Genomic DNA, 16629 nt, shown 5'->3' with positions numbered 1-16629 from the left:
TTCATTTGCAATATCACAAGGAGGTTGCTTGTATTTTTCCCGTTTTTATTACATATAGATAGTTTTCTTCGAACTTATAAATATCCATTCTTAAATATTTATTATTATAGCCACGATAAAAAATAAAAATATTTCCGTATCTTGAGACGAGTTCTGTACTAATACTAAAATATTTTAAAAATTCAATAAAACATAATTCAAAATAGAGTCGAAGGATTTGAAATCCGTTAAATTATAAAAAAGCACAAGCCCACGTAGAAAGATTCCATACCCACTCACTCACTACGTATAATTCTCCTCTTGTGTTTTATTTGTTGCAAAAGTGTCCAAAACCCACAAAATACAAATAGACATGAGAACTATTTATTGCTCCTCTCATTTATTTTCGCACATCATAAAATGGGACCCACGTCGATTTAGGCTATGGCGCGTGGAGAGGTCGCGCGTGACTGATCCCCCGATACTTTAATGAACTTCCTTCTGACAGCAAACGTGTCTACGTTCAAGTTCCCGCCGAAGTCGCTACTACGAGATATCACCCGAGACGATAAAATGGCGATCACGTTATTAAATAGGAAAGCGACATCAGTACCGCCTGTAACCCAAACCGAATATTCAACTAGATTTGAATTCCGCATTTCAAATCCGCCAACCCCACACACCTTTCCCCTCCACCTCACGCAATGATAACCTAAGGGATCTGTGAGCTGGCTTATCTGTGATAAGAGAGGAGGGGGGTAATAAGTGAGTGAGCTTATCAGTGATAGGTCAGTGGAAAAAGATAGACTCCTGCCAAACGCATCGAAGATAGCGAGACCAAGTCTTTTTTTCCCCACCACCACCTCTAATTCTACTTTCTCTCTCTTCTTTCTCTCTCTATATATACATCTCCTATATATATATATATATGCACACACATATAGATAGCAAGTTCGCTCTTTGTCTCTCTCTCTCTCTCTACTTTTCATTTCTCATCGCAGCCTGTGTTTTTAGAGAAACCCTAGGGAGAAAAAATTAGAAAAAAAAACAGGAGAAGCACGAGGGGAGGGTCGTCGGTGGAGGGCTGGGATTTGTTTGAGGGGGCTTCGATCTGTTGATTTTGGCTAGGGATTTTGTGAAATCCGAGGTTGGAAATGTCGTCGCTCAGCAGAGAATTGGTGTTCTTAATTCTTCAGTTCCTCGAGGAAGAGAAATTCAAGGAGTCTGTTCACAAGTATATGCATAAAGCTTTTATACTCTGTTTCTGTGATTTTTTTTTTTTTTTAATTTTGTTATCCTGTGTGATAATTTAGTTGTTTTGGAGTTATTGTGCCTATGTGTGAATCTGTTGAATTGTTTCTGATTTTATCTGCGTGTGGTTTTGGTTGGAGATGTGTAATTGAGAGGTTTTAATGGGGAGCATGATTGGAAAGTATTGACCTTTAATTGTTTTATTTTGTTGTGTTTTTAGTTAGAAGAGCACAACTAAATCATAAATATCGTTGGAAGAGCAGAGAACATGGAAAACAATTGATATTTATGATATAGTTTTTTTGAAATTGATTTTTTGTGGTGAATTTTCTATTTCTGGTTGAGTTATCCAGAATTCAGCGTGAGCTTTTTACCCCTGATTGCTGTGTAGTTTATCTGTTAAAGCTCTTCTTTCTTTTACGGGATCTATAAAAGGGTATAATTGGCAAGAGAAGACTAAATGAACAGCTATAGATGAAGTATAAGTATCATTATATAGATAAAGGAAAAACGAACCCCTTTGAAGTCCTAGTTGAGGTTAGAAGTCCTGCTTCAGGTTAAAGGCAGTTGAGTAGTTAGTTCAGTGGCATTTTCGGAAGGCAGTCTCCTGATTAATTCTCATTAACAGTAAAGGATTGTTGCATGTCCTTAATAGAATTTAAATGGGAGCATGCTATTGCTCTTAAGTGATTTCTTGAGAGTGTTGTTCCTTAATAGTCTCTTGTATGAATTCTTGTTTTGTAGGCTTGAGCAAGAATCGGGTTTTTTCTTTAACATGAAATATTTCGAGGAGAAAGTACATGCCGGTGAGTGGGATGAAGTTGAGAAGTACTTGTCTGGATTTACTAAAGTTGACGACAATAGATACTCTATGAAGATATTTTTTGAAATAAGAAAGCAGAAGTATCTTGAAGCTCTTGACCGGTAATCTGCAAACTTACATTTGTTGGAAAATTTTCAATGCATTTCTTAATGTAATTTTTTTATATTTCTCTTCTGTTTTCTTACTAATCGTATTTGGCATCATCAGGCAAGACAAAGCAAAGGCAGTTGAGATTCTGGTCAATGACTTGAAAGTGTTTTCAACATTTAATGAAGATCTATACAAGGAAATTACTCAGCTATTAACACTTGGCAATTTCAGGTAGTATGTATTCTTTTTCTCAGTGTAAGTTGCACCATAGTAATGCATGGTTGTTCCTTTGTTGTCTCAGAGAGAATTATTTTGTGTTGTGAAAATATATGTACCTGACATCCAGCATCATCTTTCTCGGATGTGATTCTAGGCTATTTTTTTCTGTGCGCAATATTAAATTGTGAAAATATACTAGGAGTGAGTTTTGACTTAAAATATCTTTAAGGAAACTGAAGTTTTTGCAATCCAATTATCAATCTTTTCTATTCATATTTAGGAATAGTCAGGGAAAATGGAAAAGAATTTGAGACTCCTAAAACATTTAGTGATGGAAAACGGAAACAAACTTGAGACTCCTAATATTTAGTGATAAATAGGTTTGCTCACTAAATCTATATGTCAAGACTTTAAGTGGAAGGTCTCACTTCATCAATCTCGATTAGGTTGCTTCTTGTTGCTGAGATAAGCTTTTGTCTCTTTATATCAGCAAGGAGCATATTCCTGACACAGTGCACGACTCTTATAGATGTGCTCGAGTGGCTAGGAGGAAGTTTGGTCAACCTGGTAACTCTTTTACGACTGATGGGAAAAGTTAGAGTTGGTACTTATTGAATATTGATAAGTGCCCTACACAAATGGTAGACTTTCTTGTGGAAAATTTGATTTCAAATTTTGTATTTATATCATAGATCAAGTGAAAGAAGCATTGTCCAAGTGTTTATTGCTTTTTGGCAAGTTTCTTGTTGATGGTGATGGAAGATGAAATGTGTTGCTTGTTCTGTTGTTGGCAACCTAATATTCCAATATAGTCTTAGTAGTAAAATGCATTCACGCATGAACTCGTATCAATGTGGACTATATTGATGTGGAAACACTGGATCATTTCTTTCTATAGCAAGATGTGAACTTTCCTGCATTGCCGGACGCCATTTGATTTTCAGTTTTGACTTGTTATAGTTAAAATTTCAAGGATATGCTGTTTCAATTCAAATATGCAGTCTAGTGATGTAGGAATCAGTTGAATGACACAGCAAGTGAAATAGGAAGGAAGAGTATATTTATACATATAGTTTATAGGAAAATCTCGCCTTAGATATGGTGGAGGAGAATTCTCTTTTTTCACATGGATGCTGGAAATGCATTTGTGGCTGTAATATGAATCATCATATGGCTTTTGTTTTGCAATCTATTTGTTCTTTGATTATATCAAGTATAGAAATAAAGGATCTCCTGAACCATGATGGCTAACAAAGTAGCAGCCTTGAGCACTGAATCTGGTGACATAATATCAAGAAATAAAGCAATCTTGTGGGCCCGAGGCTCTTATATCTGTCGTTTTTATATCTTTTTGATGAAAACACGGTCATTTAATCGGGAATTCATTTTAGTTGCAATCATGGTGGAAGCCTTTTATATCTGTCAAATCTTATCCATGTTCATTCTTGACAGGGAAAATGAGCAACTTTCTAAATATGGCGACACAAAGACTGCTCGTAGCATAATGTTGATAGAGCTGAAAAAGTTAATTGAAGCTAATCCTCTTTTCCGTGAAAAGCTCGTCTTTCCTACTTTGAAGTCATCTAGATTGAGAACCCTTATTAATCAAAGGTATTATAGTTCTGATTCTATATGCATGCTTATGTTGTTATATATATATTTAACTTTTTACCTATCTTCTGTAAATTTCTTACCCTCTGATTCTACATGGCATTTTATATTTGTTGTTCACATAGCTAAACTAGTTATGTTGTTTACTTTATTTTGTACCACATATACAAAGTTTGCTATTGTTGTCTTTGCAGTCTGAATTGGCAACACCAATTGTGTAAGAATCCAAGGCCAAACCCAGACATTAAAACCTTATTCACTGACCATTCATGCACTCCCCCAAATGGGGCTCTTGCACCTACTCCTGTTAATCTTCCCACAGCTGCAGTTGCAAAGCCTGCTGCCTACACTTCACTTGGAGCACATGGGGTATAACAATGTTCTCTTCATTCATTGATGCTTATCTACTGTTTTATTCTATACTTGTGTTCTGATTATCAACATCTAGTATGGCTGCCATAAAATTCCTTAGAATTTTCTCAGCCCGTTTCTGTTTATTGCTGGCAGCCCTTCCCACCTACTGCTGCAGCTGCCAATGCTAATGCTCTAGCTGGTTGGATGGCAAATGCTGCATCTTCATCCGTTCAAGCAGCTGTTGTTACAGCATCTTCATTACCTGTCCCACCTAATCAAGGTAGAGTTTTTACCTTTTGTTAAATATTGGGGTTCAAGAAGCTGAATTCTGTCAAGATGATAACAAGAGAAGGGAGTCAGTGTTTTTGCTTTATAATTTTTTTTTTCTTAAACCAGTATGGTGAATTTCAAAATGATCTCAAATGAGGTGTGTACATGCAATTTACTGTTATTCATTTGACTTTTTGAACAGTTTCAATTTTGAAGCGCCCAATCACTCCTCCAGCAACGCTGGGTATGGTTGAGTATCAGAATGCTGATCATGAACAATTGATGAAGCGTTTGCGTCCTGCGCAGTCAGTTGAGGAAGTAATGCTTCTATTCCTGGAATACAACCAATTTGACAAAAATAAGCCATTTTTTCCATTAATCACACAATAATCTCTTTTTCATTCAGGTTACATATCCTACAGTTCGTCAACAAGCATCGTGGTCCCTGGATGACTTGCCTAGAACTGCTGCTTTTACTTTGCACCAGGGATCTGCTGTAACAAGCTTGGACTTTCATCCATCACACCATACATTACTTCTTGGTACTGCATTTTTGGGAATATCATTTAAAGCTAAATCATGTTCCTTTGACGTCTATAAGTCAGATAAACTGTTGTTAACACTGTAAGTTCCTGTTCTATTTTTGTGTTTCTAACAGTGGGCTGCAGTAATGGCGAGATAACACTTTGGGAGGCTGGAATAAGAGAGAAGTTGTGTTCAAAGCCGTTTAAGATTTGGGATATACAAGCTTGTACATTAACTTTCCAGGTCCTCTTCTATAGTTGCTTGTCTCATGGTTTTGTTAGGATAGTTTCTACATAATATATAGTTATTCATGTCAATTAGTTGCTTTTGTCAAAGGACTCCTTTCATGAAAGTTGAATTATAAGTAGTTGCTGCATTCAACAAGTATCAGTTGCTTTGCATTTTTCAATAGTTCTCACTTTTCCTTACATTCTGAGGTTTTCAACAGGCTTCTGCTGCCAAGGATGCACCATTTTCTGTGAGCCGAGTTACCTGGAGCCCAGATGGGACATTTTGTGGTAAATTGTCTTGCGATGGTCTATATCAGAAAGATGCCTCTAATTTTCATATTATAATCAACTAGTTATTTTGTGTTGCAGGAGCTGCATTTTCCAAGCATTTAATTCATTTGTATGCATATGCCGGACCAAATGATTTACGCCAGCACTTGGAGGTATATGTTGGTGTTCTTCTAGCCATCAAGGTGAAAGTTTGAACAAAGAGTTCTAATTATCATTTTGTTTTGCAGATCGATGCTCATGCAGGAGGAGTGAATGACATTGCTTTTGCTCACCCAAATAAACAGCTTTGTGTTGTGACTTGTGGGGATGACAAGTTGATAAAGGTGGGTGAAGAATTTTAAATTCTTTTCTGAAATATGATCTAATATGGATACAGAACAACTGATGGGGGAGATTTGAAACAGGTGTGGGATTTAAATGGAAGAAAACTATTCAATTTTGAAGGCCATGAAGCACCCGTTTATTCAATATGTCCTCATCAGAAAGAGAATATACAGGTACCGGTGCAAATTGCATAAGCATGTTGGATCTCAAAATAAGTTTATTGGTTTAATATCCAGGAGTGATTCTTAGTCTAAATTATACATTCTTTAATGCAGGGGTTTTGGTAATAAACTAAACTGTTACTTAGAAGCTGAAATTTTTCTCTAAATTCAAGTAATTTGACAGTGCTCGTCCTAGTGGATTCAGGACAATAATTGGATTGTTTATTTGTGTAAGAAGCAATTCCACAAGCAGGACCTCCAGCTCACGTTACAGCAGTCCTTAACTTCAAACAAATGTGCTTGAATTCTAGAGATATTCATTAGAATGAGATCCGTCAAGCAAATATGTAAATAAATTCTTTCTGACTGTCAATTGTGATCAGAACTTCTCCCTGTGATTTTGCTCAATTTTCCTGCCTGCAGCCTGCTTGATTTGTGCTTTATCCTGGATCACACACACTTCTTAACTCCCTGTATCACTACACTGTACTTTTTCAATACCATGAACACTCGTTCATGAAATGTCATCTTCAATATGGAATTGTTTGTGCTCTATACATAACCTGTATCTCTGCTTGTTCTTTTCTCATTCTAAAACACTTCTACGTGACAAGACATCCTTCAATGTGAAACTATTTCTGCTCTTATGCTTGCAGTTTATTTTCTCTACTGCTGTTGATGGGAAAATCAAAGCTTGGCTTTATGATAATATGGGATCAAGAGTTGACTATGATGCTCCTGGGCATTGGTGTACCACTATGCTATATAGTGCAGATGGAAGCAGGTAAAATATATTATTTTTTGCTCAATGCTATTCTCCTGGGATGTGCTAGAATTTACATTATTTCTGATTGTTTAAGTATAACTTGTTGCCTTCTCTCGGTACATTAATTGAGACATTTCTTCTTTTCAGGTTATTCTCTTGTGGAACAGGCAAAGATGGCGACTCTTTTCTGGTGGAATGGAATGAAAGTGAAGGCGCAATAAAGAGAACTTATACTGGGTTCAGAAAGAAGTCAGCTGGTGTTGTGCAGTTTGACACAACTCAAAATCACTTTCTGGCTGTAGGTGAAGATAGCCAAATAAAGTTTTGGGACATGGATAATATCAACATACTTGCGACTACAGATGCAGAGGGTGGTCTACCGGTGAGTTATAATATGTTACTCAGCATCTGCAGACAGAAGTTATGAGCAGATTGCTTAATGTATCCATCATCAGTTACTGATCTGGAGGTTAATGTTCAAATATACCTTGATGCAGAGTCTTCCCCGCTTGAGATTTAATAAAGAAGGGAATCTGCTTGCTGTCACTACTGCTGACAATGGAATTAAGATATTAGCAAATGCCACTGGCATGAGATCCTTAAGAACAGTTGAAACACAACCTTTTGAAGCATTAAGATCCCCACTGGAAGCAGGAGCAATTAAGGTGCCTTTTCTTTCCATGTTCTTCCTGATCTTTAGATGAATGACCATCACATTAGATAACAGATTTTTCAATTGTATTGACCAGGTGTCTGGAGCTTCAGTTGCAAATGTTGCTCCTGTAAGTTGTAAAGTGGAAAGAAGCTCTCCTGTCAGGCCATCTCCCATCCTTGTATGTCAAACTGTCATCTTTTTTTATGTTACTGTAGATTTGTCTTAGATGTTAATCTATAGACAACTGCATGATAAATCTGTGAAGACTAGTTAGATTTTTTCCTTTTCAATGGCCAAAGGTGCTATCAACTCTTGACCCACTATTACGCTCATGGCATGTCAAGGTACTGCAGAAGAAAAAACACAGCAAAATTGGAACCAACGCATTGTGATCAATAAGTTAAATGTTGGTTAATCATATTCTGTAACCTGGGGTAAAAACATTGGCTTATCAAACTATCTTTTGGTTCATGAAATAAGTGTACTTTCTGTTTTACGTGAATATGTGGGTGGGATACTCCTCAAGTTCCCAACTTCCCGTTGAAGTAGGATCTGCATAAAGGAAAGCACTTTCCATTTGTTTTGTTATCAGCAGACACTTCATCAGGGTTCTTCCCCTCTATTAATTGCCTAATTCAAGTACTGAATAATGTAGAACAAAATCATTTTGTTTTCTCGTACTTCTCTCTCAAAAGGAGGTTTTCTACTTCATTGCAGCTTGTATCTTACTTTCTGATTCAGATTTCAATTTTTTGCCTTTTGTTTCAGAATGGTGTAGATCCCATGGCTAGAAGCATTGAAAAGCCAAGAGCTTTGGATGATGTTAATGATAAGATGAAACCTTGGCAGTTAACTGAAATTGTTGACCCCGTCCAGTGCCGCATGGTTACCATGCCGGATAGTGCTGATGCTACTAACAAGGTATGCCAGTTAAAGGTCACTGAATCTTGTTTGTGCATAATTTTGCAGTATGTGATGCTTTAGCTGATTTATGTCTGTAGGTTGCTCGCCTTCTTTATACAAATTCTGGTGTTGGCGTATTGGCCCTTGGATCGAATGGTATCCAGAAGCTGTGGAAGTGGATCCGCAATGAGCAAAATCCTAGTGGAAAGGTTAGATACTATCATTTTTTAAATTTCATTTTTGTTCCTGTTGTTTCCTTCATGTTCCTATGATTACATTGTGGATTGACGTCTGAAATATGTTGTTCTTTAAAGGCCACTGCCAGTGTTATTCCGCAACATTGGCAACCAAACAGTGGTCTTCTTATGACTAATGACATCTCAGGTGTCAACCTTGAGGAAGCTGTTCCATGCATTGCTCTATCAAAGAATGACTCTTATGTAATGTCAGCTGCCGGTGGAAAGGTTTCATTGTTCAATATGATGACATTTAAGGTAACTTAAACATATTTTGTTGGGAATCCTGTTTGAAACTTGATTGAATCTTCAGATGTTGGGTGTTAAAAATTTAATATTGATTAACAGGTTATGACCACATTTATGCCACCACCACCGGCTTCCACTTTCTTGGCATTCCACCCACAAGATAACAACATAATAGCAATTGGAATGGAGGATTCAACAATCCATATCTACAATGTTAGGGTTGATGAGGTAAATATTCCATCCTTCCCAATGACGTTTAGAACTTGTCTGTTTTGTTGGTGTTCATATGGATAAGTTTATTGCTTAAAATACTAGAACTAAATAAAATGTGAACTTAATAGGTGAAATCCAAACTGAAAGGCCACCAGAAGCGCATTACTGGATTAGCATTTTCCACCAACCTCAACATATTGGTTTCATCTGGGGCTGATGCTCAAGTAAGCTTTCTTTTTGTATTTTGCACTTAGTGGTGCATGACAGAAACAAAGAATCAAAGTAAATAAAAACATCTACCTGGTGACTGTTTTTCGTCTTTCTTAAATTATTTCTCATCCATACTCCAATCGGATAGGTTGAGCTCATGCTTGATAATTTATTTTTTTCCCCAGCTTTGCATCTGGAGCATCGATACGTGGGAAAAGAGAAAGTCGGTTCCGATACAACTGCCCGCGGGTAAAGCACCTAGTGGTGACACTCGAGTGCAGTTCCATTCTGACCAAGTTCGCTTGCTTGTAGCCCATGAGACACAGTTAGCAATATATGAAGCCTCCAAGATGGAACGCATTCGCCAGGTAAATCACATGCCTAGCTTCTTTATCTTCAAAACTAATTTTTTAATCTGCATCTGAGGGATTCTTTCTGTTGCAGTGGGTACCCCAAGACACCCTTTCCGCGCCAATATCATGTGCAGCATACTCCTGCAACAGTCAGCTTGTTTTTGCTTCCTTTTGTGATGGTAACATTGGAATCTTCGATGCTGATACCCTAAGATTAAGATGCCGTGTCGCCCCATCTGCGTATTTGTCCCAAGCAGTATTAAACGGGTGAGAACGTTACTGATGGTTCAAAGTTCGTCATTTTCTTGGATTTGTTCTTCTATACCTTGCATTGTCAGAAGTTCCCAGATGTCTTTACTATCATGTTTTGGAGCATGAATGACCAAACATGTTTCTAGTGTCAAGACAGCACAGCATGGCTTGAAGTTTTCTGTACTTCCATTTTTCATATGTTGTGCTGTCCATCTGTCAACGTTCAAATGATCTAATAGTATTAACATCTTTTTATGACTACTTTAGTTGAGTGGATTATATTGTTGATCATGTTCATTATATGCCCCAGGAGCCAAGCTGTATACCCGGTGGTTGTGGCAGCACACCCTCAAGAGCCCAACCAGTTTGCCGTTGGGTTAACAGATGGGTCCGTTAAAGTGATAGAACCCACAGAATCCGAAAGCAAGTGGGGAGTATCTCCTCCTGCTGACAATGGACTATTAAACGGCAGGCCTGGTTCATCATCCACCGCAAGCAACCATGCACCAGATCAGGTCCAAAGATGAATTTTATTATGCGTCTCTATCTACAGTTGTCATGTGTATTTTATCAGTGTAGATTGTAGGTATTCAGTGGCGCTTGTGTTTCTCGTCAAATCGAGAATTGACACGGCTAGAAAGATTCATGTTGTGTGCAATGCCTGTTCTTTACCATGTGTATCTTTCGACATTCTGATATTAATTTATGTAAACTTTTTCATCTCCGCTGTTGAGCAAAATCATCGTCACCATAATCATCATTATTCTTTATTACGATGTAAAATTGGCAACCTCGTTGCTTGGAAAGTTACTAATTTCTGTGAGAGGGGTACTTCCAGAGCTGCTGCTATTTCCAGATTGTATTCTATTTATAGGCGCTGTGACACTTTGAAAACACTTACCTATTTTGATTAAGAAACACCCATAAATAATTAATATATCTATTTCATGTTCATTTTCAATGGTACTAGATTTCTGCTCAGTTTAAAAAAAAGCTATGTCTGGAGAAGTGATAGAGGTGAACATGATTGGAAGAGTGCATGTTACTAGAGATGGTAGGTCAGTTGATTTGCGATCTGGATTTGTCTACGAGAGGTCTTGCATTCGAATTTGTACACGTGTGCATTTAAGGAAAAAAAGAAACTTGTAACTGCCCCAACTGCACCCCCATCTGAATTTGGACATTTTAGACTTGTTTTATAATTTTAAAATAAAGTAAATTACAACGAACTCTTCTAAAATTTGGTATAATTGTATTTTAATTAAAAAATTAAAAAATTGTACGAGATTAGAAAATTTTAAAAAATTATTAACTTAGTTTATAAAATTTAAGAAATAAATAAATTATAATTTTTAATTTGCAAGGGCATTTTGGTTGGTTACCGCATAAAATACATGAAAAATTAATGGAGACTAGTGGATTAAACATGGAGTTTTGATAATTTTTCATACAATAAAGGGTATTTATAATTATTTCAAATTTTAGAGGAGTTTGTTGTAATATATTCTTTTAAAATATTAAAAAAGTAGATATTTTTATAATAATGCTATAGATAATTAAATAAAGTTATTTAAAAGGATAAATATACTTACCCCATTCAATTATATTATGGGTTATTTGCATCCACCCCTCCTGATATTTGAATTTTGGGCAAAGACCTCTCCTCTTCCTCTTATATATATATTTTTTGATCAATTTTATTAAAATTTTAATCAAAGATTAAAATACCTCTAACCTAATATATATACAAAAAGCTACAAAAATATTTGTATCCTCTAGAAATAATCATGTATATATATATATATTATATATAATATGTATATATAAATGCATACACCTCTTCATATTCATTTTTAATACCCATTATGTTATACCCTTTTGCATCCCCCATTATGATTTGTAATTATAATAATTTATGGTGTATTTTGTAACCATATTTTTGGTGGTCTATAAATACCACCATGTATTTCATTTGTAAATAGTTTTTGGACAGAATAAGAAAGTTTGTTGGAGAAATACATATATTATTTTACTTTATATTCTATATAAGAGTGATAGGCCAATAAACTTAGAATTTCTCTAAGTTTATAACACGTTATCAGCACGACGTTACGTTACGATCGATCAAGGTAAAATTTAATTTTATTAGTATAATTTTTATTCTTTATTTGTTTACCTCTGCAATATCATAGTTACTTTTATTCTTGAATATTTCATAATAAAATATGAGTAATTATATTATATATTTCAATGTTTCCTGAAGTAGACATATATATATAAATTCTCGATTTCATCCCCTGAAGTGGATGATATTGCCTCCAGAAGTAGGCATATAATTCTTGATTTTATCCCCTGAAGTGGATGTGATATTGCCTCCAGAAGCAGGCATACAATTCTTGATTTTATCCCTTGAAGTGGATATGTTCTATAAAATTTCATTGCTTCCTGAAGTAAGTAATGAGTTAAAATAATCTCCAGTAGTAGGTGAAATATTTTATACCAATTATGTGCAATATCATCCCTGAAGCGATGATAAGTATATGTTTAATTTTCTCACCACCTGAAGTGTTTTGAGATAATGGCTTGATCAAGAAGCCCGATGCTTCTTCGTTTATTTATTTGATTTCTGATAATTTTTCGATAACATAGTTTTGTTTCATATGCCCATGTATGTATTTTACATGTTTTGCTAGTATATGCAACAAAATTTATTTGTTAAGAAAATGATTTGGCATGAATACTATTTATTGCTATTTGTAACATTATAAGATTTAAGGCAAATATTTTTATTTAATTCCATGTATGCATGCCATAATAATTCATACTAATTACATGGTAACTTATATGTAACTTAATGTTAGTAATATCATGTCATTTTTACTCAATATCATGTGTAATACATATTATTTTACTTATATGTATATGTTGAATATTATGCTAAAAGTGTATATTAACTTGTTGTAGCTTAATGGCCAATCTCACAAAATTGGATTTCGTTGCTCTTGATGTTTCTGGAAAAAACTACCTATCATGGGTTCTTGATGCCGAACTACATTTGGCAAGTAGCAAATTGGGAGAAACAATAAAAGAAAATATTGTTGCTTCTGAGCAAGACTGTGCTAAAGCAATGATTTTGCTTCGTCATCATCTTCATGAGAGCCTGAAGTCTCAATATTTAACAGTCAAAAGTCCTTTTCAACTCTGGAAGAGTTTAAAGGATCGATTTCACCATCAAAAGACTGTAATCTTACCACGTGCAAGATATGAGTGGATACAATTACGACTGGAAGATTTTAAAACGATTGCTGAATATAATTCTGAAATGTTTCGAATTGTATCAAAGTTGAGGTTATGTGGAGAAGATGTGACGGATGAACAAATGTTGGAAAAAACATTTTCTACTTTTCATGCATCCAACCTTGTACTCCTGCAGCAGTACAGGGAACATGGGTTTCGACATTACTGAGGATTTCGACATGCTTGTTGATTAGATTTATCCCAAATGTTATTAGTATGTTTCCAGTATTTAGTTATGTTTACTTTCATTTGTAGGGTATTTCTTTTATCGAGTAATGCTTTTATATTTTATGAATGAAGTATTTCTTTTACTTATTATATGTCTATTTCATTTATATAGAATGGATCAAGCCATTATAAATCTCAATGACAAGGAACATTGTCTTGTTGATAGTGGAACTACGCATACAATTCTGAGAAACAAGAAATTTTTCTCAAACTTGATAATGACAAGAACAAATGTGAGTACTATTTCAGGAGTTAGTAATCTTATTGAAGGCTCCGGAAGAGCTACTATCTTGTTACCTGAAGGAACAAGATTACATATCAATGATGCCTTATATTCTAGTAAATCACAAAGGAACTTATTGAGTTTCAAGGATATTCGACAAAATGGTTTTCATATTGAAACCATGAATGAAAATGGTATCGAATATCTGTACATTACAACATATAAAACTGGCCAGAAGCAAGTTTTAGAAAGAATGAGAACATATAGTTCTGGTTTATATGGCACATTGATAAGCTCCGTTGAAACACATAGTATCACTAACCCGAAGTTAGTTGATCAAAGTATTTTTACTTTGTGGCATGATAGACTTGGTCACCCAGGTAAAACAATGATGTACAGGATCATCGAAAATTCACATGGACACCCACTAAAGGACCTGAAGTTCCTTGTTAAAAGCGATTTCATATGTTCGGCTTGTTCTCTTGGAAAACTAATTACAAAGCCATCTATGACAAAAGTGAATGTAGAATCTCCTATGTTTCTTGAACGAATTCAAGGAGACATATGTGGGCCTATAACACCGTCATGTGGGCCATTTAAATACTTTATGGTGTTGATTGACGCATCAACACGTTGGTCACATATAAGCTTGTTGTCCACACGAAATGTTGCTTTTGCAAAACTGTTAGCCCAAATTATTAAATCGAGGGCTCATTTTTCTGATTATCCTATTAAAAGGATAATGCTAGATAATGCGGGAGAATTTACTTCTAAATCCTTCAATGATTATTGTCAATCAATTGGGATAGTTGTAGAGCATCCAGTTGCTCATGTACATACTCAAAACGGCATGGCAGAGTCGTTAATTAAGCGGTTACAATTAATAGCTAGACCCTTATTGATGAGGTCAAAATTGCCTTCATCGGCATGGGGGCATGCAATATTGCATGCAGCGGCTCTAATTCGTCTTAGACCTACCGCTTACCATAAATTTTCTCCATTACAATTGGTCTCCGGAAGAGAACCAAATATATCTCATTTAAAGGTGTTTGGTTGTGCGGTGTATGTTCCGATACCCCCTCCTCAACGAACTAAAATGGGGCCACAACGGAGACTGGGAATTTATGTTGGTTTTGAGTCTCCCTCAATTATTAAATATCTTGAACCAATGACCGGTGATCAATTCACTGCTAGGTACTTGGATTGTCAATTTAATGAGACAATATTCCCGGCATTAGGGGGAGTAGATAAGGAGATTAAAAGGAAAGATATTGCATGGAATGCAACATCTATGTCTTTTATGGATCCACGAACAAATGATAGTGAACTTGAAATTCAACGGATCATACATTTGCAAAGTGTTGCAAATAGGCTACCAGAAGCGTTGATAGATACCAAAAAGGTCACAAAATCACATATTCCGACTGAAAATGTTCCAGCTCGTTTAGAAGTCCCTGAAGCGATTCTTAATAAATCAAATGCGTTTGAGTCACAAATACGCCGGAAGCGTGGTAGACCACTTGGCTCTAAAGATGCAAATCCTCGAAAGAGAAAGGAACATATCGTCTCAGTTGATCACGATATGAATGTGACCACTAGTGTCTCTAAGGATAAAATTCCTGAAGCGGTTTTATCTGATGACTCCAAAAGCAATGAGCAAGATCTCGAGGACAGTTACGAGATGTCTATTAATTATGCTCATAACAGTTTAGGTTGGTATCGTAAAGAAATTGAAATGAATGATATTTTTGCCTATTCTGTAGCCGTCCAAATCATGGATGAAGATGAAAATGATCCTCAAACTATGGAGGAATGTAGACATCGAAATGATTGGAAAAATTGGAAAAAGGCCATACAAGATGAGCTAGACTCACTAAATAAACGAGAAGTATTTGGACCTATAACTCCAACACCAAAAGGTGTCAAACCTGTTGGCTTTAAGTGGGTGTTCATACGCAAGAGAAATGAACGAAATGAAGTTGTAAGGTACAAAGCTAGACTTGTGGCCCAAGGCTTTACTCAAAAGCCCGGAATTGATTTTACTGAAACATATTCACCTGTAGTGGATGCTACCACACTTAGATTTTTAATCAGTTTATCAGTAATTGAACAACTACAAATGCAGCTCATGGATGTGGTAACTGCATATCTGTATGGGTCATTGGATACAGATATCTATATGAGAATCCCTGAAGGATTAAAATTGCCTGAAGCATTACAGTCAAAGTCTCATCATATGTACTCCATCAAATTGAAAAGGTCCTTGTACGGACTTAAACAATCAAGACGTATGTGGTACAATCGTCTTAGTGAGTACTTAATAAAGAAAGGATTTTGCCATAATCAAATAAGTCCATGTTTATTCATAAAGAGGACAGAGTCGGGATTTGTAATCATAGCTGTGTATGTTGATGATTTGAATATTATTGGATCTCCTGAAGAGATTCGACAAGCAGCTAATTACTTAAAAAGTGAGTTTGAGATGAAAGATTTAGGCACTACAAAGTATTGTCTCAGCCTGCAGTTTGAACATACTAAGGGTGGAATTTTCATTCATCAATCGAACTATATAGAAAAAGTCCTTAAGCGTTTTCATATGGACAAAGCTCATCCATTGAGTACACCTATGGTAGTTCGATCGCTTGATGTTAATAAAGATCCATTTCGTCCTCCAGCACATAACGATGAGATTTTAGGTCCAGAAGTACCATATCTCAGTGTAATTGGTGCATTGATGTATCTTGCTAATAATACCCGACTAGATATAGTATTTTCTGTTAATCTACTAGCAAGATATAGTTCAACACCAACAAAGAGACACTGGAATGGTGTTAAACACGTTCTACGTTATTTACGTGGAACAAGTGACATGGGACTATATTTTAAAAGGCATGATGATGCCAAAACAACCAAATT

The 16629-nt window shown here is 35.8% G+C and overlaps 1 protein-coding gene across 1 annotated transcript; it reads left to right on the top strand.

Annotated features, from left to right (window-relative positions):
• The first annotated feature begins 859 nt into the window (after positions 1-859).
• On the top strand, positions 860-10685 carry LOC105172405 (topless-related protein 3). Its single transcript, XM_011093805.3, has 25 exons — positions 860-1213; positions 1975-2154; positions 2261-2374; positions 3815-3973; positions 4168-4342; positions 4481-4607; positions 4800-4915; positions 5004-5139; positions 5256-5365; positions 5571-5640; positions 5722-5795; positions 5871-5966; positions 6048-6140; positions 6785-6912; positions 7042-7276; positions 7392-7559; positions 7644-7727; positions 8318-8470; positions 8551-8661; positions 8767-8946; positions 9037-9165; positions 9279-9374; positions 9546-9728; positions 9805-9980; positions 10276-10685. Exons 1-25 carry the CDS (start codon positions 1134-1136, stop codon positions 10490-10492), a joined length of 3390 nt encoding a protein of 1129 aa, XP_011092107.1. The 5' UTR covers positions 860-1133; the 3' UTR covers positions 10493-10685.
• The last annotated feature ends 5944 nt before the right edge of the window (positions 10686-16629 follow it).

This window comes from Sesamum indicum, linkage group LG10 (genome assembly GCF_026168435.1).
Source record: "Sesamum indicum cultivar Baizhima isolate 11 linkage group LG10, ASM2616843v1, whole genome shotgun sequence".
Classification (NCBI taxonomy): domain Eukaryota; kingdom Viridiplantae; phylum Streptophyta; class Magnoliopsida; order Lamiales; family Pedaliaceae; genus Sesamum; species Sesamum indicum.
The sequence above is the reverse complement of the archived record's forward strand: the minus strand, read 5'-3'. Positions and strand labels throughout refer to the sequence as shown.